At 46.4% G+C, this 24,325-nt stretch overlaps 9 protein-coding genes across 9 annotated transcripts; 3 read left to right on the plus strand and 6 right to left on the minus strand.

Annotated features, from left to right (window-relative positions):
* Positions 1 to 252: 252 nt before the first annotated feature.
* On the minus strand, positions 253 to 1,942 carry SAMD00019534_020170 (hypothetical protein; the record flags this gene model as incomplete). The annotated part of the gene is made up of 3 exons (XM_012902608.1): positions 253 to 1,601; positions 1,667 to 1,721; positions 1,787 to 1,942. 3 exons carry the CDS (start codon positions 1,940 to 1,942, stop codon positions 253 to 255), a joined length of 1,560 nt encoding a protein of 519 aa, XP_012758062.1.
* A 94-nt stretch (positions 1,943 to 2,036) lies between these two features.
* Positions 2,037 to 2,607, minus strand: SAMD00019534_020180 (hypothetical protein; the record flags this gene model as incomplete). The annotated part of the gene is made up of 2 exons (XM_012902609.1): positions 2,037 to 2,381; positions 2,461 to 2,607. 2 exons carry the CDS (start codon positions 2,605 to 2,607, stop codon positions 2,037 to 2,039), a joined length of 492 nt encoding a protein of 163 aa, XP_012758063.1.
* A 1,309-nt stretch (positions 2,608 to 3,916) lies between these two features.
* SAMD00019534_020190 (hypothetical protein) lies at positions 3,917 to 5,804 on the plus strand (the record flags this gene model as incomplete). Its single annotated transcript, XM_012902610.1, has 3 exons — positions 3,917 to 4,708; positions 4,832 to 4,918; positions 4,983 to 5,804. The coding sequence occupies 3 exons, from the start codon at positions 3,917 to 3,919 to the stop codon at positions 5,802 to 5,804; spliced, it is 1,701 nt and encodes a 566-aa protein (XP_012758064.1).
* A 295-nt stretch (positions 5,805 to 6,099) lies between these two features.
* SAMD00019534_020200 (hypothetical protein) lies at positions 6,100 to 10,047 on the minus strand (the record flags this gene model as incomplete). The annotated part of the gene is made up of 2 exons (XM_012902611.1): positions 6,100 to 9,057; positions 9,136 to 10,047. The coding sequence occupies 2 exons, from the start codon at positions 10,045 to 10,047 to the stop codon at positions 6,100 to 6,102; spliced, it is 3,870 nt and encodes a 1,289-aa protein (XP_012758065.1).
* Positions 10,048 to 11,858: 1,811 nt separating this feature from the next.
* On the minus strand, positions 11,859 to 12,029 carry SAMD00019534_020210 (hypothetical protein; the record flags this gene model as incomplete). Its single annotated transcript, XM_012902612.1, has 1 exon — positions 11,859 to 12,029. One exon carries the CDS (start codon positions 12,027 to 12,029, stop codon positions 11,859 to 11,861), a length of 171 nt encoding a protein of 56 aa, XP_012758066.1.
* A 6,405-nt stretch (positions 12,030 to 18,434) lies between these two features.
* On the plus strand, positions 18,435 to 18,629 carry SAMD00019534_020220 (hypothetical protein; the record flags this gene model as incomplete). Its single annotated transcript, XM_012902613.1, has 1 exon — positions 18,435 to 18,629. One exon carries the CDS (start codon positions 18,435 to 18,437, stop codon positions 18,627 to 18,629), a length of 195 nt encoding a protein of 64 aa, XP_012758067.1.
* Positions 18,630 to 18,779: 150 nt separating this feature from the next.
* On the minus strand, positions 18,780 to 19,165 carry SAMD00019534_020230 (hypothetical protein; the record flags this gene model as incomplete). Its single annotated transcript, XM_012902614.1, has 2 exons — positions 18,780 to 18,997; positions 19,099 to 19,165. The coding sequence occupies 2 exons, from the start codon at positions 19,163 to 19,165 to the stop codon at positions 18,780 to 18,782; spliced, it is 285 nt and encodes a 94-aa protein (XP_012758068.1).
* Positions 19,166 to 20,602: 1,437 nt separating this feature from the next.
* On the minus strand, positions 20,603 to 20,989 carry SAMD00019534_020240 (hypothetical protein; the record flags this gene model as incomplete). The annotated part of the gene is made up of 1 exon (XM_012902615.1): positions 20,603 to 20,989. One exon carries the CDS (start codon positions 20,987 to 20,989, stop codon positions 20,603 to 20,605), a length of 387 nt encoding a protein of 128 aa, XP_012758069.1.
* Positions 20,990 to 22,622: 1,633 nt separating this feature from the next.
* Positions 22,623 to 23,963, plus strand: SAMD00019534_020250 (hypothetical protein; the record flags this gene model as incomplete). Its single annotated transcript, XM_012902616.1, has 5 exons — positions 22,623 to 22,674; positions 22,755 to 22,824; positions 22,906 to 23,140; positions 23,232 to 23,518; positions 23,600 to 23,963. 5 exons carry the CDS (start codon positions 22,623 to 22,625, stop codon positions 23,961 to 23,963), a joined length of 1,008 nt encoding a protein of 335 aa, XP_012758070.1.
* Between the last annotated feature and the right edge of the window lie 362 nt (positions 23,964 to 24,325).

A 24,325-nucleotide genomic window follows, 5' to 3' on the forward strand; every position in this document is an offset into this window, starting at 1 on the left:
CTACAAATAAACAGCATTGGCTACTTGGCCATGCTGTTTGTTTGAAACATTGTTTAATGTGTATACTAACTAATATTGGACAATCCTGGACCCTTTGAAGGGCAGGAGCTACTTGGCGAGACCCTAGGCCTAGGCCAAGGCTAAGGTCTCGCCAATCCAATTGAGCGAAAGAGAAGGTGGATGATGGAAAAAGGAAGGAAGTCGAACTGATTGAAGGTGATAGGTTGAATGAATGGTCCACAAACAATGTGTTTAGGGACCTTGATAGCTGTTCTCTGCACTAGAGTTGATCAAATGGATGTTGGGTGGAAGGTTGACTGTCAGCCCGTAGGATGATGGCAGGATTGATGGAGTCATCGGCAGTGAGTTGGGCGGTGATGACGATGGCGAGTGTATGGGTGAGCCAGAGTGTGTTGATGAGCATGGTGATGAAGACGACGACGAGGACACCGTAGACGAAGAGGTGATTGGATTATCAATGTCGATGCTGGACGAGTTGGACACGTGGGCAGAGTGGTTACGACCGTTGTTCCTGAATCCAAAGCCCATCTTCCACTTGGGATTGTTATGTTGGTTTTGTTGTTGTTGTTGTTGTTGTTGTTGTAGTTGATGTTGTTGGTTGGAGCGATGTCCATGTCCATGATGATGATGTTGATGTTGTTCAAGTGTCGAGTATGACTGTGATATGATGCGTGGCTTTGGTTGTTGTTGCTGTTGTTGATACATGTTGTTGGTCGTATTTACAAGGTTGTTTGGTGGAGTGGACAGTGGAGACTCCAGCTCATCCAGCTTGGACTCGAGCTGGAGGTTCTGTAACAGTGCCTCCCACTTCTTGATATTGTCCTCCAATGCCTTTTGTATCATCTCCTTTGTGATCTTGCCCTTGGAGCTGCTGTGATGATGGTGATGGTGATGATGGTGGTGATGGTGATCGGGCTGCATCAACTTCTTGATGCCATTGCATATCTTGATGTACTCCTGACTGCGTTGCTTCTCCAGGAGTGAGAGATCGCGGAAACGATTACCGACGGAAGCCTGTAGCATCTCGTCCAAGCTCTTGCCAATCCTGGTGTAGAACTCGTTGGCCTGGCTCTGCAACTCCATCAGTCGCTGTATATCTTGCTTGGTCGTCTCGTCCCTCTTCCTCTGCTCATCCTGCTGTTGCTGCTGTTGTAGTTGTTGTTGCTGCTTTGATGGCGAGTTGACCTCGTCGTTGGACGATGTGATCGATGATGAGGACTCTGTCAAGATTGACACGGACTCAAACTCCATGTCCAACTCATCAATATTATGTTGTTGTGATGAAGAGGATGAAGAAGGTTGTTGTTGTTGCTTCTTGGGCTTTGAAGGCGAGGACTGCTCGACATCCTCCCTCTTATCAAACATGTTGGCCATCATTGGATTGTGCATCATCATCATCGTTGGCATGGACTGCGAGGAGATGTTGTCGCGGGATAATGACAGACGCTGCATTGTATCACGTCGTGAAGGTGATGAGGTATCATTAAGTATGATTGATGTCCTCTTCTTGGCCTCCAACTCCTTCTGCTTCTTCTCCATAACCAGTTCCAACAGCTTGTCAATGCCCTCTGTGATACCAACTGTGATTGATGGAGATGTTAGACGATTGAAATCGTGTCTGTTTGGCTAAAGGGTGTGGACTTACCATCTTTACGACAACTGGTCATCATCCAGAATGTATACTCGCAAGCCTTGCAATACTGTTGTGTCAGGGAAGGTAGAGGTTAGGACCTTGCACGTTGGGAGAAAGATAACATGTACATACATTGTCGAGGTCGGATGTTGAGATTACTGGATCGCCTAGATCTGACTTGTTGGCGAAAAGGGCAATGGGGACGCGATGATCTAGGTCGTAACGGCGTAGTACAGTCTTCCAATCATCGATGGCAACAATGGATGAGGCGGTGGTCGAGTCGAACATGACGATAATGCCACCCGCACCATGGAAGATTGAAGACAAGTGCTTGCCCCTGATCTCTGCATGAGCCACATCAATGAACTGTATATAATAGTAACTATTGTTGTTGTTTGCTACTTGTGAATGGTCCAATGCTTCCATTACTGCTTGCCAGTGAACTGTTGGAGCCAGAGGTGGTACTGGAGTTGGAACTGGAATTGGAGTTGGAGTTGGAATTGGAGTTGGAGTTGGTGTTGCCAATGTGTGATGGACCTCTGTGCTCGGACATTACACAACGCGCCAACTCGCATGAACACTCATTGATGTTGTTGTTTGGAGTGTTTGGTTCAAGTATCAATGTGGACAACTCTGTGCCCACTGTCGGTATATAATTGCTCGTGTAGCATGCCTGTAAGTATCTTCTAATCACACTCGTCTTGCCAACTTGTGATCCTCCGACGATCTAAAGTGTGTTGTTGGTCGCGTCCAGGCATTAGTATCTCTCTACCTTTGTCTCATAATCATCTACATCATCAACATACAACAATCTTTAGAACGTGCTCTATTGGCAACTCTTGGTAACGTGTCTTTGGCGAGGAGGATGTGGATGTTGGTGGCGAGGCGGATGCTGAATCGAGGCCAGCTCTGGATGGTGTGGAAGTGGCTGTTTGCTCACCAGCCGTACTCATTGAATCATTTGCACTTGATGAACAAGTAGTTGATGATGCATCCAATGTATCATCCTTCCTCGATGACCAAAACGAGTCAAAGAGTTTACTAAACATGGTCTGTTTGTTTATCACTGTCTTCTCTGTTTATCTCTATGAGTATGAGAGTATGAGTATGAGTATGATTTAGGGCTTTGCTCTTGCTCTTGCTTGTGAGCCAGAAACATACACTTGTAGATGGACAGGGTAGGTCTACCTTTGTTCTCTCTTGTTCTCCTTGTTCTCAGCTTCAGTTCAACAGACACACGAGTCGCGAACACACACACACAGTAACAACTCTTGTTGGAGTCGACAAGAACAACCACACAAGCAAAGAAAGTTGCAAATTGACTTGATTGAGCTTAGTGTGTTTGTGTTTGGTTGAGGGGTGGTAGTGATCTAGTGATGTATGAGAGGTAGTGTTGTGTACCTAGTGATGGACAGTGAGTTCCGGTAATACAAATAATAAGGTGTGTTAACCAATTGGTATATATGTTGGTATTTAAAGTTGTAAAGATGGTGATGACTGGAATGAATGTTTGCAGTGTATTACGTATGTAGACTATGATCAAGCTGTTTTTAAACCTTAGACAAAGTAAAGTGATCGTGATCAAAAACTTTACAAAGTTGGAAACTTCATATGAAATCGTCTCCGAGTGGTGCTGGAACCTTGGTCCCTGAAGGCGAATCAGTCCCATTATGGAAACCCCACTGATCACTTTTTTTTCTTTTTCTGATCTCCAGCATCTAAAGTGATGATAACCTTTCTACGAGTATTCCATCTACATCACATAGGTGTCTCATCAGTTTTGTTTATTATGATGAATCATCATTCGTATTAGTGGTGATGATTGGGTGTTGTAAGAACCAAATGATTCGTCAACAGTCGCCTACACCAAGCCCATTTGTGTAGAACGTTGTTCATTGATATGCATTTATTTAATGAAGTAAACTTACTTTGTCTTATCTCTTGTATAAGTTTATTTATTAATAGAATAACCAGGCGAGGTGACCATACCCTGTACATCGCTCATTCATTCTTTTGAAAAGTTGTTGCAATAGTGTTGATCAAAACGAAGGAGTGCGCGACTCCCTGATCACCCACACACTCAATCACCCCACTGTTGGCAACCTCATGCTTGCATTGTGATCCATTCATTCATCACTGAGTGACTGACTCAATCATCACTTTATTATTATTATCATCATTAGAAATAATAACAACAAAGAAAGAGAAGAGTGATTGATCACTCAATCAATCAATCAATCAATCACATAAACCAATCCAATCATGAGCAGCAAGAAAGATAAGAAAAAGTCATCGTCGTCGTCCAAACATAAGAGGACATCTTCCAATAGTTCTCAGGCATCAGATATTGAAGCCTCGGATCAAAGCGATAATGAGACATTGCAAAAGAAATTCAAGATGGACATCAACAACGAACAGGCATTGGTCACGATGAAGTGTTCACACAAGTCCCGCAAGGGAAAGCTGCGCATGACCGAGCAACACCTGTTCTTCCTGGCCAACGTCCAGCTGGGCCTCACCAAAAAGAAGACGATCGCCTTCAGTCAGCTGCTGGACATGGAGTTTGATCGCAATGGTGTAAAGTTCACATTGCGCGAGGGCAAGTCGCAGACGTTTGTATTTGCCGACAATGAGGTGGCAGCCAATCTGATCGAAGGCCAGTGGCGCCAGAGCGGCTACAGTCGTGGTGCCGTGCGAGTGGACCTGCTGACCAACAGTCTCGAGGACAATGTGGCGCCTGGCGGCTCGCGCAGTCGCAGCAACAGCACAAGTAGCGTGGGCAGCAATCGCTCCAGTGGCAACTTTGACAAGGAATCGCGCCAGCTTAACCAGTCACTCACACTGGAGGGTCGCATCAGTGATACCTATGGCAATGATACGGAGCGTGTCACTCAATCACTTCGTCGCCACTTTGATAATGTGCCACGCGAGGAGACTGTCGTGCGCGAATATCAATGCGGTCTCAAAGGCGCACTAATGACCAGTCATGGCAAGCTATACATCACTCAAAGATACCTATACTTCTTTGGAGGATTTGGTGCCACTCAACAAAAGGTAAGCCTCAGGCGACCATCCAACTTCAATGTCCATATATATACTTGGAATGATTCCGATCACATGATCACTGACAACTTTCCACCTCATCCTGGAACCATTCCGCCAACCAATCAAACATAGTTCCACTTCAGACTACTTGAGATCATGGATATTTGCATCCCAGAGAAGAGCAAGAAGTCAATACTTCTCTCAAATAGAACCGATACAGTAAGTAGCCATTTTGGTAGTTGTCGCGCACGTGACCATCACTCACTCACTCAATCAATCAAAGTACATCTTTACTGGATTTAAGGATAAACGACAGAATGTGATCAAAGCATTGAATGATTATATGTATGACGCCAAGATGGTTGCTGAAAACATGGTGATCACACTGGAATCATCACAATCAAAGTCAACTGGACAGTCAAAGGCACTTAACAATGTCGAGTTCATCAACAAGTCACAAGAGACAATACAAGAGTTGATCAACAGTACATTGAATCCACTGGCAGCCTCAAACTCATCGGCATCCTCCCAGACCTCAACATCATCCACACAGCAACAACCACAACAACAACATCCTCTATCCGCGTCACAATCATCATCATTGAGCAACTCCCAGACGAATCCTGCTCAAACATCATCATCATCACTTTCAAACTCACAGACTACCAACTCCCCCGTCACATCCACGGCGGCGGCAACCCAATCCTCCACATCAACAACACAGACTACGACCGCGCCACCAAGTGAGCCGGCAGCGGAAACAGGAACAAAGCCAGCCAAGGCCAGTAATTGGATACGTTACAAGTCCAAGTCACCAAAGGATGGCGCAACACCAACAACAAAGACACAACAACAATGGACACCTGGAACAACGTCACCCAAGTCGGGCAGCGTATCAGGATCAGAGGTGTCTTCGCCCAGGGCGTCGACTTCCACGGCACCCCAACAGCCCACAAGCACTTACAACTCGCCACCAGTGACTACACCAGCAATCATGTCGGCCAAGGCCAACGAGGTCAAGATGCAATCACTAGATGTGGCACCCAATCCCTCCACTCCCCTCTTTATCAAGCAGCAAAGGAAGCGAAGATGTTTCTGCTTCTAACCTTGTGCGCGAGCGCGCGCACGCGGGCATGGATATGGCATGGACAATGACGCGTCCACCAAACCCAATCAAATCATGTATATAATGTCGGCTGGCCAGACGGCCAACTAGACTCCAATGAAGAAGTAGTTGTAGTAGCAATCAATCACTTGTGTATTGTTTATGTGTATAGGTGTCGCGCCCCTTCTCGTTATTATCTATAAAGAAGGAGTCATTGGGAGAGGGCGTGTGGTGGGGAGGAGGTGGACGGCCATGGGGATGGCGGACGGAAGGACGAACCGGCGGACTTGGACACCTACATGGGGAACAGCGGGTGCTTGGACACGCGCACCTTGGGTATGAGCGTGTTGCGGAAAAGCACGAACGGTTCGACCGAGAGGAAGACCTCTAGCTGGCTGGCGACCTGCAGGTCATGGTCGCCCTCGTCCAGTGAGTCGAACTCGTTCTTGTCGCAGCTGATCTCCATGTTGAAGTCCACCAGATAGATGATCAAATGTTTGGAGGGGATGGCCAGGATGACGGCGGGAGTCGTGATCGGGCCGTGCTCCCACAGGTAGAGCGCCAGATACAGGGAGCTGAGCTTCTCGGAGATCTTGCGCTTCCACGAGATCTCGTTGTAGCGCTGGCACAGCGTGCTGAGCTGGGGGCCGATTGGCAGCGACTCCTTGAAGCGCGCCAGCGCCGCTGGGTCCTGCCAGTAGGGCTTGATCGTCAGGTCGGAGGTCCACTTTACCTCCTTGTCCAGTTGGAGTGAGAGCACTCGGTGAATGTTGACGTCCATGTATCGACGTATCGGTGCAGTGAAGTGTGTATATTGTGCATGGTCTTCGTTGGACGCCATTGATGATGTTGATGTTGATGTAGTTGAGGAGTTGTTGTTGTTGTTATAGCTGCCTTGTTGTTGTTGTAGCTTGTCCAACACGGTTATGTATCGGGTGGGATCCATCAGATGGATGGTTAGACGGCGAAGTGCCTGCATCTGCTCATAAGAGAGTAGCTTGATGCACTTCTCGACCTTTTGTTTGATGACGCGCCAATCATCGCTGGGCGCGATCGATACCTCGTTGGTGAACTGATGAATAAAGATGTTAATGCGATCAAAGAATCGCTTGCGATTGTCCAGCTGTGAGGGTGTGATGTGCAGCGCGGCAAGTTCGTTAGACTCGGCCGTCTTCTGGGCCAGCGAGCATGGCGCATAGATGATGCCAAACTCTGTGTTGTTCTTTAGCAGCGAGATGGCCGCAACATTGTTGGCCAAATGCATGTATTCCTGAACGAGGACGTGGCTCTCTAGCTTTGGCAGCAGGTCGACGCGGAAGGGTGTGCCATCGACTGCCAACTCATATTGGATGTTGAGGCCAATGTCAAAGATCTCGCCTCTGTCACGTCGGATGTTGTTGAGCAGCGAGCTGACCAGGTACAGGCCCCAGATCGACTTGCTCACACGCTCCTCCAGAGACTTGCTGCAACAGTTGACAAAGTCCACTCTTTCTTTGCAGACATGGTCGAGATGGATGCGGTCAAGTATCTCTTCCAGACTCTTGCTCGAATCCTTGATGTTCATCTCACTTGCTTGATTGTTCTGATAGTTGTCAATGCATGCGTGCTGTTGCTTGTAGCGATTGATGGTCTTTTGTGCCTTCTCATAGGAGAGATGGCCCAGCGTACGCAGGAAGCTCTTGGCGAATGTGTAGGCGATCACCTTGCCGTCTGAGCGAATCTTGACGAGCAGGGAGAAGCAGAAACGCTTCTGGAACAGTCGCAGACTGCACGTGTTGGACGACAAGTTCTTGGGCAGCATAGGGATGACCGAGCCCACGAGGTATATGGCGTTGAGACGGAACTCAGCCTCCAAGTCCAGCTTGGAGCTCTTGTCGAGGAAGTGAGACACGTCGCTGATGTGGATGCCCACCTCAAACACGCTCTTGCCCTCGTGCTTCTCATCTAGCACTCGGAAAGACAGCGCGTCGTCCAGGTCAGTAGACGAGGGTGGGTCGATCGTGATTGGACAGAGATGCGTGAGGTCGATTCGCTGCGCTTCTTCCTCCTCTGAGGGGATCCAGTCATCGTGCATGTCGCTCAGCTCTTGTGGGAAATGCTCCGAGTGGAACACTTGGTGATTGAGCAGGATGCAGCGAGTGATGGTCATGGCGTCGAGGGGAGAGCCCGAGAAGAACTGGATGTTGCCAATGGCGTAGGAGTTGTCCTCGGAGAAGTCGGTCAGGATCAGCATGGATAAGCGACCACACCGTTCGCGCATGTGGGACACACTCATGTTGGTGATGAGGTGTAGTAGTGGCGTGGACTTCTCGTAGCACCAGAAGTAGTAGACGTGTGGATGGTCGGGGTTGTGATGGTGGTCGCCATTCATTGATCCCAATCCATTGTTGTTGCCGTTGTGGTTGCTGATGTTGTTGTTTAGCGAGCCATCGTGTGAGGAGTGGTGTGTCTTGGCGTGCGAGGGCGCAGGGATGTTCATCTTGTCCTCATGGTCCCTGATGAAGCCCGTGACTAGCGTCGCCTTGGTCTGTGGCGCGTTGAGCAGGTTTGACTGAGAGAACAGCGCAGGGAACTTCTTAAAGTTGAATGTCGAGATGCGCTGCAGCGTGCTGAGAGAGTTGGCTGGGTATATTAGGATCTGGTCATCGCGGAGGCCGTCCAGTATGTTAAAGTACTCGGCCTGATGCGAGTGATTGGCGTGGTGATGGTGGTGTTTGCCACCAGCGGGCGACACTGGCGACATGCCAATGGGACCGTGGTGATAGTGTTGATGTTGGTTGAGTGCCATTCCCCTGGGCATCGCGTAGTCGTCCGACGACAAGTACATCGGCTCCATTGGGATCGATCCATTGAGATTGAGTGATGACTGCACAACCGCATCGTTTACGCCTTGATAGAGGATGGGCATAGAGGTGGCCAGAGGAGAGATGGTTGGCGTCTGTGCCTGGTAGTATTGGATTGGGTCGTAGTAGCTCTGTTGAGGGTTGTGATACAGGCTGGCGGGGATGTAAGATGATGCAGTGGTTGGGTCGATGTAGGCTGCAGTGTGTTGAGGTGCCGCAGCAATGTAAACTTGTTGTTGTTGCTGCTGCTGTTGCTGCTGCTGTTGTTGTTGTTGCAGTTGTTGAGCTATCGGTTGACCTTGGATTGGTTGTTGCGCTGCAAACAAAGGGAAAGGGTCTGGAGTCGTAGTCCTTATCACAGTCTTATACTCGCCATTGAATAGCAACTTGACACAAGGTTGGCCGCCATTCTACATCCATTCAAAGTTTGTTTGATTAGTGATTAGTTGATGCGCTCACTCATACATTCCAGTGTCCGTCCAACTTACATCAATCTTACGCTTGCCTAGGACGTTGTAGAAGACCTCTTTGGCATGCTCGGGCGAGTTGAATAGCACGTAGAGCTGGTTGGGCTTGGCAGACTGGCGGAACTCAAAGGGACGCGAGGTGTTGAGGAAGTTGATCAGGTGCATCTCTTGCATATCGGGCACAATGTTGTGGATAAAGAGTGATCGGGACGTCCACTCGGTGTTGTCCACATATGCCTCTTTCTTAATGATGCTGTCACCTGATGTGTTGCATGATGATGATGCCGTCGTGCCAGGATGATCAATCATTGTTGCTGATGTAATTGGTGAGGATGCTGATGATGTTGATGGAGTTGTTGGGGTGGCCGTGACCACGCCATTAGTCGCCTTCTTCTTTCCCTTGCCACCACCGCCACCGCCGCCACCGCCTGGGGATGACAGACCAAGCTGTAGTCTGCTGGCGGCCTGAGGTGGTGGGGTCGATGCCAGAGGTATTGTAGTCGTCGTCATTGTTGTCGATATCAATGTGGTTGTGGTCGTCGGATGAAGAGGCTGTATCGACTGTGAGAGCGAAGCAGACTGCTTTACATGTCCATGATGTGGCTTGGGTGAAGCGTGCAATGAACCTGTTGGTATGTATATATTATTATCCATTGCCGATGCTGGCTTAATGCTACCTATTCTATGTCCACCACTTCCAGCGCCTCCACCTCCTCCACCTCCAAGTGGAGGTCCATTGTTGTTGTTGTTGATATTGTTATTATTATTATTATTGTTATACTTCTTGTGATTGTTTAGGTTGTTGCTGCCGCCGCTGCCTCCACCGCCACCGCCACTTGGTTTGTATTGTTTGCCTGGTGCAACATATGGTTGTTGTTGTTTAGGGGATGAGTATGAATGACCACTTGGTGATGATGATGATGGTCCATTCATTGTACAATTGATTGATTGATTAATTGGTTAATTGATTGATTGTTGGTTTGGTTTGATTGGTTTGTTGTCTGTTTTGTTTTGATTTATGTGATGGATGATCAGGTGACGTCACTTATCGATTAGTTGGTGTCTGTGAGTGAGCGAGTGAGGTGAATGAATGAATTAATGAATGCGCAATATAATGCGCTGGTGAGGTGTGATGATGTGACTGTTTGTTTCAATATATCTTATGTATTGATCATGTACATGTGTGATGAATAAGTAACTAATTAAGTATAATATATATATCTAAGTATATATAAATAAATGTGGTAATTATTAAGTCAAATTGTTGTGGTCAAATGAATGAATGATTGAAAGTCAAGTGAGAATGAGTGAGTGAATCGTGAACGTGCCTGGGCTTACAATCGCAACAAACAAACAATAACAACACAGTGTTGTTGTCTTTACTTTAGTAACTGTGATAGGATGTGCGAGGATAAAGGAGGAGGAGTAAGACAAGTCCAAAACAGTTCAAAGATGTGGGGGAATGTTGGACAATGTAGGTGAACAACATGAAAAAAAGTGTACATTGGACGAGGTTAGGGCATTTGACATCCCTCGAGTCAAGTCGAAACTCAATATGACCCCAAACTTAGAGTGTGGTTGAATGTGTGATTGCGAGCGAAAAGAGACCAAGTCCAAAGATGTATTTTAAATTAAAATGGTCGTCTCAAGGTGGGTCATCAAGGTAGATGATATCAATTTCCCTGGGTCCATCCATCTAGCCATGAACAATCACATCAACAACAAATACTCTATAACCTATATCGGGTATAAGATCAATGTTCAATGATACTATCAATTCCATTTCTGTTACCCTTTCAGTTGGGTCGAATCCCCAGGGTAAGAGTTGGTTGGTTGGTTGAATAGATACATATATAACCTCTAGATTAGTCTTACAATATTGTGAGTGATGACGACGGTGTGATGATGAAATCAAAGTGATTGAGTGAGTATTGATTCCTTTGATTGAATAATTGTTTTCCAAACAAGTGAAGTTCAATATTTGGGTGAGTGTGAAATTTGAATTTGAAATTAGCTCCCATTCTCATCGAAATAACGGTTGAGTTCAAAATGGTGGTTGGTTAGATGTGGTCCACATGTCACTCACTACTCATCTCATTGGCATTGTACTCACTCTCTCCTACTTGTACATATACACATATACATATACATATACATACTTATGCTTATACATACATACTAATACATCAATAATAAACAACACATTGACATGTATCACTCACCACGTTGTTCTGCCTTGTTGTCTCACTACTGCTGATGAGTTACTAATGAGTTTGAGTTATGAAATCAATCAATGAGTGAGTACTAATTTACTTCTAATTGCACCACCATCTGCTGCTTACTTACACTATCCTCTTCTTCTCTGCTTCTCTTCTCTCTTCTCTTCTGCCTTCTCCTTGACCTTGTGCCTTGAAGCCCGCTGTGTGTGGTCCTTGTCCTAGTCCTTGATCACCACCTTTGTCTCCGTCACGTCCGCCTTGCTGCCACGTTGTAATGAACCTCTGTCACCCACTAGGCAGACCGCCGCTATGCTGCCACTTTGACCACAGGCCAGAACCCTTGTCTCCATCTGGACTGTTGCCATGTGCCCTGAGTGACCATAGCCCTGAACCTCTGTCCAACTAGCCAGACGATGTTGCCAGCCATGTTGACCATAGCCCAGAAGCTCTCTCCAGCTAGACAGACTCCCGCCATCTGTGACTCCGCCATGATGCCCTTAGTGACCACAGCCCCGAACCTCTGTCTCAAACTAGATAGACGTCCACCGTGCTGCCATGTTCAAGTTGTCCACAGCCATGAACCTCTGTCCCATCTTGATAGACTGCCGCCGTGCTAGCCATGACCCTGTCTCCATGTTGACTGACGGTCGCCGTGTTGCCAGCCAAGTTGACCACGGCCATGTTGACCACAGCCATGAACCTCTGTCCCCAACTAGACAGACGTCCGCCGTGCTGTCACAGCCATGTTGACCACAGCCCAGAACCTCTGTCTCCAACTAGAATGAGGTCGCCATGTGAGCTAAGTGACCACAGCCCCGAACCTCTGTCTCAAACTTGACTGGCTGACGCAGTGCTGCCACGTTCCTCTGTCTCCATCACTACAGAAGTCGGCCATGTTGCCAGCCTCTGTCTCCAACTAGACAGACTACCGTGCGCTGATGTGCCATGCTCCAAGAACCTTTGTCTCCAACTATCCGCCATGTTGACAGCCGCCATGCTGACCACCTCCATGCTGCCAAGATGGCCACCGTCGACAACCTCTGACTCCAACCAGACAGACCGCCACGCTGACAAGTGCGCCGCCATCCTGCCATCATGCTGTCCATCTCGAGTTGACCACAGTCCAGAACCTCTGTCTCCAACTAGACAGACTGTCACAGCCAACCGCGCCGACATGCTGCCATCTGACCAAAGCCTCTGTCTCCAACAAGACAGACCGCAGACATCCTGCCAAGTTGACGAGTGTATCCAACTGGAATGATCATAATCAAGCATTAATAAACGATGAAGACAGGAAGGAGTTGTACAAGTGTGACTTGGAAGGAGAATAACAACAATTGGAGAAGTACAACTCAATGATGTCGCCTGGGCACGGTTGCTGCCCAACGGCTTTAAAAAAAATAAAGGCAGCACTTGTGACAATGAGAAGAAACTCTCAAAGTCAACAAAGTTGCTGCCATACCTGTCTCGACGTGCCCAAAGTCTAATAGCGACAGGTGTAGTCCCCAGGCCGTGCCCACCCCTCTTACATGATGGGCCCACCCGTCCCTCTTGCATGACAGGCCGACCCATCCCTCTTGCATGATGGGCCACGGCCACCTCCTTGCGGAGATGGCCAAATGGTGATGGGAGGAAAATGTTAGTAGTATACGGTCCTGGAAAGGTCCACCTCGGCTTGGCCTGGCTTGGCTCGGCGGCATGGCACTCGGTCTGGCACGGCACTGGCACGGCACTGGATGACTTGGAGGGAATAGACCTCGCAACGACAGGTCATCGTGTGAATGAATCACAACGTCTCCACTGTGTCATCTGGGTTCGGGTGATGGATGTAGGACCACTGATTGGTGTGTTGGTAACTCGACTTTGATGTTGATAATATTGGTTGTTGATGTTGATGTTGGTGGTTGATTGGTTTCAATCGCCAGCCGAGAGATATTTGGGTTTTACCCATCACTCATCTGCTTGATCGACGGCAAGATATATAGATGTGATAACTATTTGAAAAGGAGAGGGACCGGAGGAGAGAAGACTGGCTCATCCACCTCATAATCTGGTGATGGTGGGTATTGGTATCTGAGTTGTTGGTGGTGGCCAATGTCTGCTTGGGTGACTGGATGACTGGATTGTAATGTTGGATATAGTTGGTCTCCAGGTCTCGGTCCGAGGTCGGAAGGTTGTTGATTGATTTCATTGTCTTGGATGAAAAGGACATGGACGAGGATGGTTAGTACTTGGTTTTACAGCAGACAGGCAGACATCACTCAATCAATGAATCAATGAGTTCATTTGATTTAAACATACGATTTGGTCCCATTTGATTTGGGGTGGATACTGGTTGCCTTCTGGGGTAGACAGGCAACGATCGTAATATCCTGAGACAGATACAGTGAATGAGTTGGACATTACTATTCTCCTGGTTGAGAGGAGCGTATGGGACAGTATTCGCAATGACAAATGCGACATCAAGAGGAACCCTGCGTGAGAACCAGACTCCATCTTGATCCTTTCCAAATAAAATCTTTGGTCGCCTGTTGTCGAACAGTGGTCTGATTGGTTTGACATATGGGCGTATGAGAAGAGTCGCGCCAATGTCAATGAAGACCTTGAACTTCCTGATGATCGTGCCTTTTTCGGTGGCCAGAAGCAAGGTCTTGGGAACTGTCGGGTCAAACAACAGTCTAAGGGGCTTGGCTGGTGGGTAGAGTGATTGAATATAATTAAATTGCATTGTAAGAATAATAATAAAGTCGAGTTGAAGAAGGCGTAGTAGTGTTGGAAAACACTGTTTAACGTGATATTCTTGTAGTGTAGATAATAGTTTGGCAAAAGCCGAAGTAGAGAGTCTATAAATAATAATAATATGATTGATTGATATTGATTGATTGATTGGTGAGAGAGAGTGAATGTTAGTATTATGAATTAAAATGATGATAGCATTTTAGTAACATTGTAATAATGTTATTTAAGTGTACATACATATAATAGTGTGATATGGTAATGAGTGATGTAAATGCCCACTTGTCCAAGGACATTCACCGCAATGAGAGAGTCTGTGAGTGGGTGGATAGAGACACTCTCGCACACTCACACACACACACACACACTCACACACACTTAAAGACACATTTTGAATTAAATATTTAAATATATTTAATTAACAGATTGACCATTTAACAGTCCATTTGAATTTGTATCACTCAATACCATCTCAGTGTCATCTTCAATGAAGTTCACGTTGATGACCTTGATTGAGGCACGATCGTTCCAACTGGATACTCTGATGAATGAATGAGCCTTGTAGTGAGAGACTGCTCTGATGTCCATTGTGATCTTGATGAGCTTGCATTTGATCGGTGGTGTTCTGTCTGTTTGTCTGTCTCAATGTCTCTAACTGTCTGTCCGCCTGTTTATGTATGTTTGATTAATCGATTGAATGAGGTCATAGCATCCAATATGGGCTGAGGATTGATGCTATGATCTATCTTGCTGGGACAGACTACTGATTGAATGACTGACTGACAGGGTGGTTGTTGTATCAATGGTCAATGGTGATACATGTCGCTTGATTGGAGTTCGCCAGGTTTTGTCTTGATATGTTTGCCAGGCATGTAATCGATGTTGACCTAGAGTCTTGTTCATCAATCCCAACTGGCGATAGAGAACTAATGTGCTCGACCTTGATGTGACCGACCTGCCTGATTGACTGACTCACTGACTGACTAGCCATTCCAGCTCCTACACACCCTATTGGACAGGTTTGATCCAATGTTGTTAACGCGCTGCGTGAAACAATGTTGATGGACTGGTACCTGCTCGCAAGATTGTCTCTCTCACTGGCGCCATGTTGACTAAATGTGTTTGCCTTTGTGATGCGATACATGGTGCCTTTCCCAATTGACGTCTAGCCATTGTCCTCGCTATGTTGATGGACCAGTGCTGTCTAATCCTACAATGTTGCTCAGTCCTAAAGCTCTAAGGATTCATTGATGGTGAAGTGACTCGCGAGCTACTAACGATCTATAAGTGCCACAGAGTGACCATATCATTCAAACGAAGATTGTCCACAGCGATTTTCCATTACCACGTTTGGACGTTGCTGTTCTTTGAGGATGTAGCATCGTTCTTGCCCTTCAACTCTATTTGGTAAGTCTGCCGCGCGCCAGGTTAGTCCTAACTCAAACTCAATCAATTAATTGAATGAGTGAATGTATACATACTCTTCGTTTCTCTGGACAGTCCCTTTGTTTGGTCTTGTCGTTGCATCTTTGTGAACTTTGAATTGAGGTCGGTGTAGCAATACTTGTCCACTTTGATCATTCTCTGAGTGTTGTCTTTTGGGACGTTGCTATAGAATCCCATGAAGGATTATGACTCGTGGTGAGGCGTCTATGCTGAAGTCAAGTGCTCCTGGAACCTTCGCATATAGGAAGGAAGGCCAGTCCAAGCAACGCCACCTAACCGATGGAGTTGGTACTGTTGATATAGCCAACCACTAGTGGTGAATCATGGCGACCAAGATGAACCCGCTATACGCAACTATGTTGAAGTGGTCGAGCCATCTGGTGATGTGGTCAATGCGTACATTTGAGGATGAATGTGCTGGATCTTGCTTGATGACTGAATTGTGGAAGATATCCTCGGTGATGGCACCTCACCATGCATGGATCTTAGTCGAGACTCGTGACAGAGAAAGATGATCAATTAATTGGTGATCCAGGCATTTGGGAGTGATACTTGGAAACCCAGATCTGGTCGGACCGACTGTCCTCAGCATCACAGACAGGACGTCTTTGTTAATAGCCACGGGTCCTGCATCAAGTAGCACACGTTAGATTGAAGCAGAGTTGACTTGATTGGATGAGGTGGTGTCCATGTCCAACTTGCCAATCTTGATTGATTGGTCGAGTCATGACGAGACACGGACCATATTATATGTACTGATGGTTGTAATGAATGAATGAATGAAGTGTTGGACAATGATCATTGTATCCAACACTTCACAAATAAATATCTTGGGATTGTTCCCCCTTCAGAAGTGTTTTGGGTGACAAAAACACCTCTTGTTTTAAACAAGTGAAGTTCAATATGAGTGTGAGTGAATTTTGAATTTGAAATTCGCGCCCAATCGAATCGAATTAACGGTTGAGTTCAAAATGGTGGTTGGTTAGATGTGGTCCACATGTGTCTGTGACACTGGGTCTATACTCATCTCATTGGCATTGCACTCACTCTCTCCTACTTGTACACATACACATATATACTTACTTACTTATGCTTATACATACAATAATAAACAACACATTGACATGTATCACTCACCACTTTGTTTTGCCTTGTTGTCTCACTACTGCTGATGAGTTACTAATGAGTTTGAGTTATGATATCAATCAATGAGTGAGTACTAATTTACTTCTAATTGCACCACCATCTGATCTGCTGCTTACTTACACTATCCTCTTCTCTTCTCTTCTCTGCCTTCTCCTTGACCTTGTGCCTTGAAGCCCGCGGTGACACTGTCGTCCTTGCCAAGTCTGAGTCACCTTACCGAACCTCTGTCCCCATCTGTGCAGACGTCCGCCATGCTGCCAAGTTGTCCACAGCCCAGAACCTCTGTCTCCTACTTGACTGAGGTGGCCATTGCTTCCTTGAGTGCCCAGTACGTCTGTCTCCCCAATCAATGAGTGAGTACTACCACCGATCACAATCTGCTCACTTATACTCTGCTTACTTACACCTTTCCCTTTTCTCTCTTCTTCTCTTCTACCTTGACCTTGTGCCTTGAAGCCCTGTTCACCACCTCTGTCTCCATCTTGACAGACTGCCGTCGTGCTTCCACGTTGACCACAGCCACGAACCTCTGTCTCCATCTGTACAGTCGTCCGCCATTCTGCCAAGTTGTCCACAGCCCAGAACCTCTGTCTCCAGCTAGACAGACTGCCAACATTGTGACTCCGCCATGATGCCCTGAACCTCTGTCTCCAACGAGACGGCCGCAGTGTTGCCAGACATCTTACATGGCCAAGTTGACCACAGCCAAGAACCTCTGTCTCCAACTAGCAAGACGTACGCCGTGTTGCCAGCCACGTTGATCATAGCCCAGAACATCTGTCTCCAACTTGACTGACTGCCGGCGTGCTGCTACGTTGACCACACCCACGAACTCTAAATCCCTGTGTACAGTCGTCCGCCATTTTGCTAAGGGTCCAGAACCTCTGTCTCCATCTAGACTGAAGTTGCAGTGCTGCCCTGAGTGACCACGGCCTCCCATGCTGCCCCGAGTCCATGAACCTCTGTCCCCAACTAGACTCCGCCACTGACTGCCCATGCTGACCACCACCAAGCTGCCAAGTTGTCCATCTCGAGTTGGCCACAGCCCAGAACCTCTGACTCCATCTAGACTGCCGCCATGCTGCCACGTTGACCATAGTTCAGGACCTCTGTCTCCAACTTGACTAACTGCCACGTTGACCGCCTCCAAGCTGACCACCGTCATGCTGACCGCCTCCATGCTTCCATGATGACCACCTCTGACTCAAACCAGACAGACAGCCACGCTGACAAGTGCGACGCCATGCTGCCAAGTTGTCCATCTCGAGTTGACCACAGTCCAGAACCTCTGTCTCCAACTGGACAGACGCCACGCTGACAAGCGCACCGCCATGCTGCCATCATTGACAGACCGCAGCCATCCTGCCAAGTTGACGAGTGTATCCAACTGGAATGATCATAATCAAAGCATCAATAAACGATGAAGACAGGAAGGAGTTGTACAAGTGTGACTTGGAAGGAGAATAACAACAATTGGAAAAGTACAACTCAATGATGTCGCCTGGGCACGGTTGCTGCCCAACGGCTTTAAAAAAAATAAAGGCAGCACTTGTGACAATGAGAAGAAACTCTCAAAGTCAACAAAGTTGCTGCCATACCTGTCTCGACGCTGCCCAAAGTCTAATAGCGACAGGTGTAGTCCCCAGGCCGTGCCCACCCCTCTTACATGATGGGCCCACCCGTCCCTCTTGCATGACAGGCCGACCCATCCCTCTTGCATGATGGGCCACGGCCACCCCCTTGCGGAGATGGCCAAATGGTGATGGGAGGAAAATGTTAGTAGTATACGGTCCTGGAAAGGTCCACCTCGGCTTGGCCTGGCTTGGCTCGGCGGCATGGCACTCGGTCTGGCACGGCACTGGCACGGCACTGGATGACTTGGAGGGAATAGACCTCGCAACGACAGGTCATCGTGTGAATGAATCACAACGTCTCCACTGTGTCATCTGGGTAAAGCGATGGATGTAGGACCACTGATTGGTGCGTTGGTAATCGAATTTGTTGTTGTTGTTGGTTGTTGATGTTGGTGGTTGATTGGTTTCAATCGCCAGCCGAGAGATATTTGGGTTTTACCCATCACTCATCTGCTTGATCGACGGCAATATATATAGAGGTAAATTACTGTTTGTTGAAAAGGAGAGGGACCGGAGGAGAGAAGACTGGCTCATCCACCTCATAATCTGGTGATGGTGGGTATTGGTATCTGATTCCTAGGTGGTGTTGGCCTGGGTCTGCTTGGACGGCTGGATGATTGAATGGTTTAGGTGGTTGTGGCATCATCACTTGGTCTCCAGGTATTGGTCCGAGGTCATGTGGCTGTTGTTGGATGCCAATATCTTTGAGTGACATGGATGAGAAGCATCAAAGGTGATGATTGAATGGATCGTTAGTATTATTTTTTGACAGTAGCATGCAAGTTCATTTGATATATACTTACCATTTGGAATTGGTTCCTGTTGACCATTGGGATGATCTGGCAACTGGTTCTCTGGTAGGTTTGTCATCCCAATGAATAGAGTTTGATGGATCTCATTGTGTGGTGTATATGTTATCCTAATTGGATCATGGACTCCATCAGTGCGCACAAGAAGTGTATAAATCACCTTTTTAGAAGATTCCTCGCCCAATAACAATGTCCTTGGTCGACTATCGAATAAACTTAGAATTGGGTACATTTTGATGACTGCTGTTTTTTTGTCAAAGTCTATCCTTATTAGGGTGATGACCCTGTGATTTAAGTCGGCCAGCAACAAGTTCTTGGGTATGTGCCTGTTGAACAAAGGTCGAATGAGTTTGGCTGGATTGTATATATATTGATTATTATTATTATTATTATTATTCATTATTGATAGATTGATTGGTAGCGTTGGAAAACACTGTTGAGAAAGATATTCTTGTATAGCAGATAATGGTTTGGCAATAGCCGAAGTAAAGAGTCTATGATATTGATGATATTGATAGATTGATATTGATTGATTGATTGATGAATCGTTGGTGAGTAGAGAGAGAATCAATGTTAGTATTATGAATTAGAATGATGATAGAATTATAATAACATAGTAATAATGTTATTTATGTGTACATACATGTAATAGTGTGATAAGGTAATGAGTGATGTCAATGCCCACTTGTCCAAGGACATTCACCGCAATGAGAGTGTCTGTGAGTGGGTGAGTAGAGACATACCCACACTCACACACACACACACTCACACACTCACACACACTCACACACACTTATAAACACTCATTTTGAATTAAATATTTAAATATTTAATTAACAGATTGACCATTTAACGGTCCATTTGAATTAGTATCATTCAATACCATCTCAGTGTCATCATCAATGTAGTTCACGTTGATGAGCCTTGATTGAGGCAGTGATCGTTCCAAATGGAGTACTCTATGTGATCAGTGGTGTACTATGTGCTTGGCAAGTGGGCATTGTGATGTTGATGCGGGTACTGAGTGATTGACTGACTGGGGGTGAGCGAGTGTTGGTTCTGAACTCTCTCTCTTGATCGTGATTGAAACTCTGTCTTGAGACTAAATGGTTGTTCACCATCCTTGAGATTCGTCCTGTCCATGTTCAATGTCGATTAGCTGCTTCATGACATAAATAGTCGAATGAACGATCAAAGGAGGTGTGTTGAACTCCAGTGGTGATCTGATGATGATGCTCAAGTTCATTGCCACATCGGTGTTCATTCTTTCTAACATTATTTGCTCAGGTTCATGAATCATTCGACAGTTGTACATATTGGACAGTCTGTTCTAATGTTGTTAACGCTGTGTGAAACAATGATTCATGGACTGGTACCATCTAAAAAGCCATTGTCTGCCCATATCGTCTTTAGGTGCTGTTCAATGTATGTGCAGTTTGAGAGACTGTGATGCTGGTCCATTGCTTTGAGGATCCGTACGGATGATGTTCCAACAACTTCAAGGCGACTCACGACGTTGGTCCTGTCTTGGCACCGTGCCGTTCTGGTGACCATGCGCTGGTTCGTCATGATCGAGCGAGTCCATGCGATTGCCCTTGAGCTGATCGTTGAGGTTGTAGGTTGCGATGTAGGTCAAGGTGTCGTCGATCACACAATCGAGTGAGTCAATGCGATTGCTCTTGAGCTGCTCGTTGAGGTCGTAGGCAATGGTCACGGTGTCGGCGTTCAGGATGTCGTCCTCGTACGCACTGACAAGCTCGGCCTCGCCCTGCTTCAGCTTGCTCAGGTTAATGTTAGAAACATTACCTTGATGTGGGCTTGAAAGGCGAGCGTCGTCCTGAGCACAGAGATCTCCTTCCTGACCTTGCTTGGACATGTTGATCATAGAGTCCGAGAACTGTGTGGCGATGACTGGTTCCAAAAGACGGCACACTGCCGCGTAGCTGCATTAAGGAGAGAGTGCCAAAGTTCTTGGCGCATCACCCAGGGCGACATTGGACAAGGGCAAGCCGACTGATCAATGATCCAGCACCTCAGAGCACGCATTGACCACATCTCCAGATGGCTCGACATACTTGAATACCAATGACTTGGGCTAACGGCTACTGATCACTCAATGTCTATTGCAGTTTCATGTATTATTGAATGGTTGTCTTGATATGTTTGCCTGTGATTGATGACGACCCAGCGCCTTGTTGATCAATCACTTGGAAGTGGGTATTGATGCCATTTGAATGAGTGTAGCGCCTCACCATCTGTACAGTGCGTCACCAACTTGATATTGAGTACCAATGTGCTCGACATTCATGGGACTGGCTGACTGACTGGCTGACTGGCTGACCCATGTGCCATCAGTGACCAAAGCCTCTGTCTCCAACTAGACAGACGGCGTCTCGGTCATGCTGACCGTCGCCGTGCTACCAAGTTGTCCACAGACCAGAACCTCTGTCACCAACTTGACTGTCGCCATGCTCTCATGGTGTGCCTTGCACCACGAACCTCTGTCTCCAACTTGTCTGCCGCCGTGCTTCCACGTTGACCACAGCCATGAACCTCTGCCGCCAAGCTGCCTGACCACTATGCCCTAACTATGCTGTCTGCCATGCTGCCTGACCTCTGCCGCCATGTTGCCTCTGAGTCCATGAACCTCTGTCTCCAACTAGACAAACGGCCCGCCATGCTGCCTTGAGTGACCACAGCCCTGAACCTCTGTCCCTCTATCAATAAGTGAGTACATAAATGATCGCACCATGCTCACCTATACTCTTCTTCTCTCTTCTCTATCTTCTACCCACTTTGACCTGTGCTTTGAAGCCCGCTGTGTGCTCCTTGTCCAAGTCTGAGTCCACCGAACCTCTGTGTACAGTCGTCGGCCTTGCTGCCATGTTGACCACATCCGTGAACCTCTGCTCCAACTAGCCAGACGGCCGTGTGTTGCCAGCCACGCTGACCACGGCCATATACCACAGCCATAAACCTCTGCTCCAACTGAAGTTGCAAGCCACGCTGACCACCGCCAAGTTGTCCATCTTCAGTTGACCACAGTCCAGAACCTCTGTCTCCAAATAAATAATAATAAATAAATAAATAAATAATTATTTGTAAGATACTTTGAAGTACCCTGACCAACCTAAAGTCTTTGAGGAACAAAGAGATGTCCCAGGAGGGTGCGAAGTCATCATCATTGTGACAGAACACACACTTTTCTACGTTTTTGAAATTTCCAACACCCACTTGTGCCCGATGACTTCCACTCGTTCACCATCACACACACTGTTGTAGACGGGGTGATCACTAAGTCCCACATCACCACGAAGTCATAGTCAGTCAGTTCCCTATGCTGTAGTAGGGGCTATTCTCTTCCCATCATCATTCAAACATACACAACACATACACTTACTCATAAACACATTCAATTTCATTCACTCATTCAATCAACATCCTCTATTACGACTCAACTCATTCAATTCAATTCAATTTGGTGTAATTATAAGTAATACAGATAGATAAATATATCAATGGAAGAGATATCAACTAAACAATCATTGTCATCACCTTTGTTTGATGGACGTAAGTATCATATGAAAAAAAAAAAACGAACGAACGAATGAATGAATGAATGAACTAATATTTGACCATTCAATACAAAGACTCTGGAAAGTATAATAGTTCAACATTCTTTGGAAGATTCCAGAACTTTAGAGATGTCACAGATCCAAGGTATGTGACCCCTCCATCAATATGGAACAATTCCAACCATTCCAACAACAACTAACAATCATACTTCACTCATACTTCAAGTTCAATGTTTGTTACAGAGAACGAAGTGACAGAATCAAAGAGTATATTGGATAGATTCAAGAGAGGACTGGTCGACCCAACTACACATAATGCTGAGCTTTGGAAAGCCAAGAAAGTGGTCGATGCCACCATCCATCCAGACACTGGCGAGACCATCCCACTCCCATTCAGGATGTGTTCATTCCTACCAATCAATGTTGTAATATGTGCTGGTCTACTACTTCCCAATGCATCAGTATGTATAATTCCCATCACCCAATCAATCAATAAATCAATCAATCAATCAATCATACTAACTCACTCTCACTCAATTGGAATAATTCCAGATTGGTACAACAATATTCTGGCAATGGATCAATCAATCATATAATATTGCACTAAATCATGCTAATAGGAATGCAAGCAATGAGATGACAAATCAACAGATTACAACCGCTTATATGTCTGCAGTTGGTATATCATGTTCATTGGCTGTTGGTCTTGGACATGCTGTCAACAAACTCAAGATACCCAATGCCTCAGTCCATGCTGGACTCAGAATGATGGTGCCATTCACCGCCGTCACCACTGCTGGTATCGCCAACGTATTCATTATGAGAGGAAATGAGATGAAGTATGTTCATAGTCCTCCACCCCCACCCCTCCTGGACTATCCCACTCACTCAATCAATCAATCAATTAATGTTATTTTTAGGAATGGCATTGATATTAAGGACAAGTATGGACAGGTACATGGCAAGAGTAAGGAGGCTGGAAAGTCTGCGATATTCAAGGTCGCAATGTCTAGGGTGGCTACTGCATTCCCAGCATTGTTGTTGCCACCAATGGTGATGAGTCTCGTCGAGAAACTCAGTATGGTGCAGAGGTATCCAATGGTCAAGATGCCACTGAACCTTGGTCTGCTTGCTGCCATCTTCAACACATCACTGCCGGCAGCCATTGCCATGTTCCCTCAAGAGTCCACCATTGACTCAGCCTCCCTTGAACCCGAGTTCCAGGGTCTGAAGGATGCCAACGGTGACCTGATCAGAGAGTTCACATTCAACAAGGGACTCTAAAGTCCCTAACATCATTTTAAACGGTGCCGTCCGGACCAGTCCAGTCTTGTCCGCGGCCAGTACGATCACTACTTAATTTATTCGCTCGTCATCATAGTAAAGACATCAAGTTTATCACAATAATAATAAGACAATCATGATTGTTCGATGGAGATGTAGATGGACCGGATAGAGTCCATCGTTTATTGATTGATTGATTGAATGGTTGATTATATATGATTCCAAACATATAACTATATGATTAATTGATTGGAATTTGATTGCTAATGCTCTGGAGTTGGACTGGACTATGTCGTAGTCTCGTCTCGTCGTACCATTATATAACTTATAATGGTTTGTCAAAAAAGGTTGATTGATTGGAT

This window comes from Acytostelium subglobosum, assembly GCF_000787575.1.
Source record: "Acytostelium subglobosum LB1 DNA, scaffold: scaffold3, whole genome shotgun sequence".
In the NCBI taxonomy this organism is placed as follows: Eukaryota; Evosea; class Eumycetozoa; order Acytosteliales; family Acytosteliaceae; genus Acytostelium; species Acytostelium subglobosum.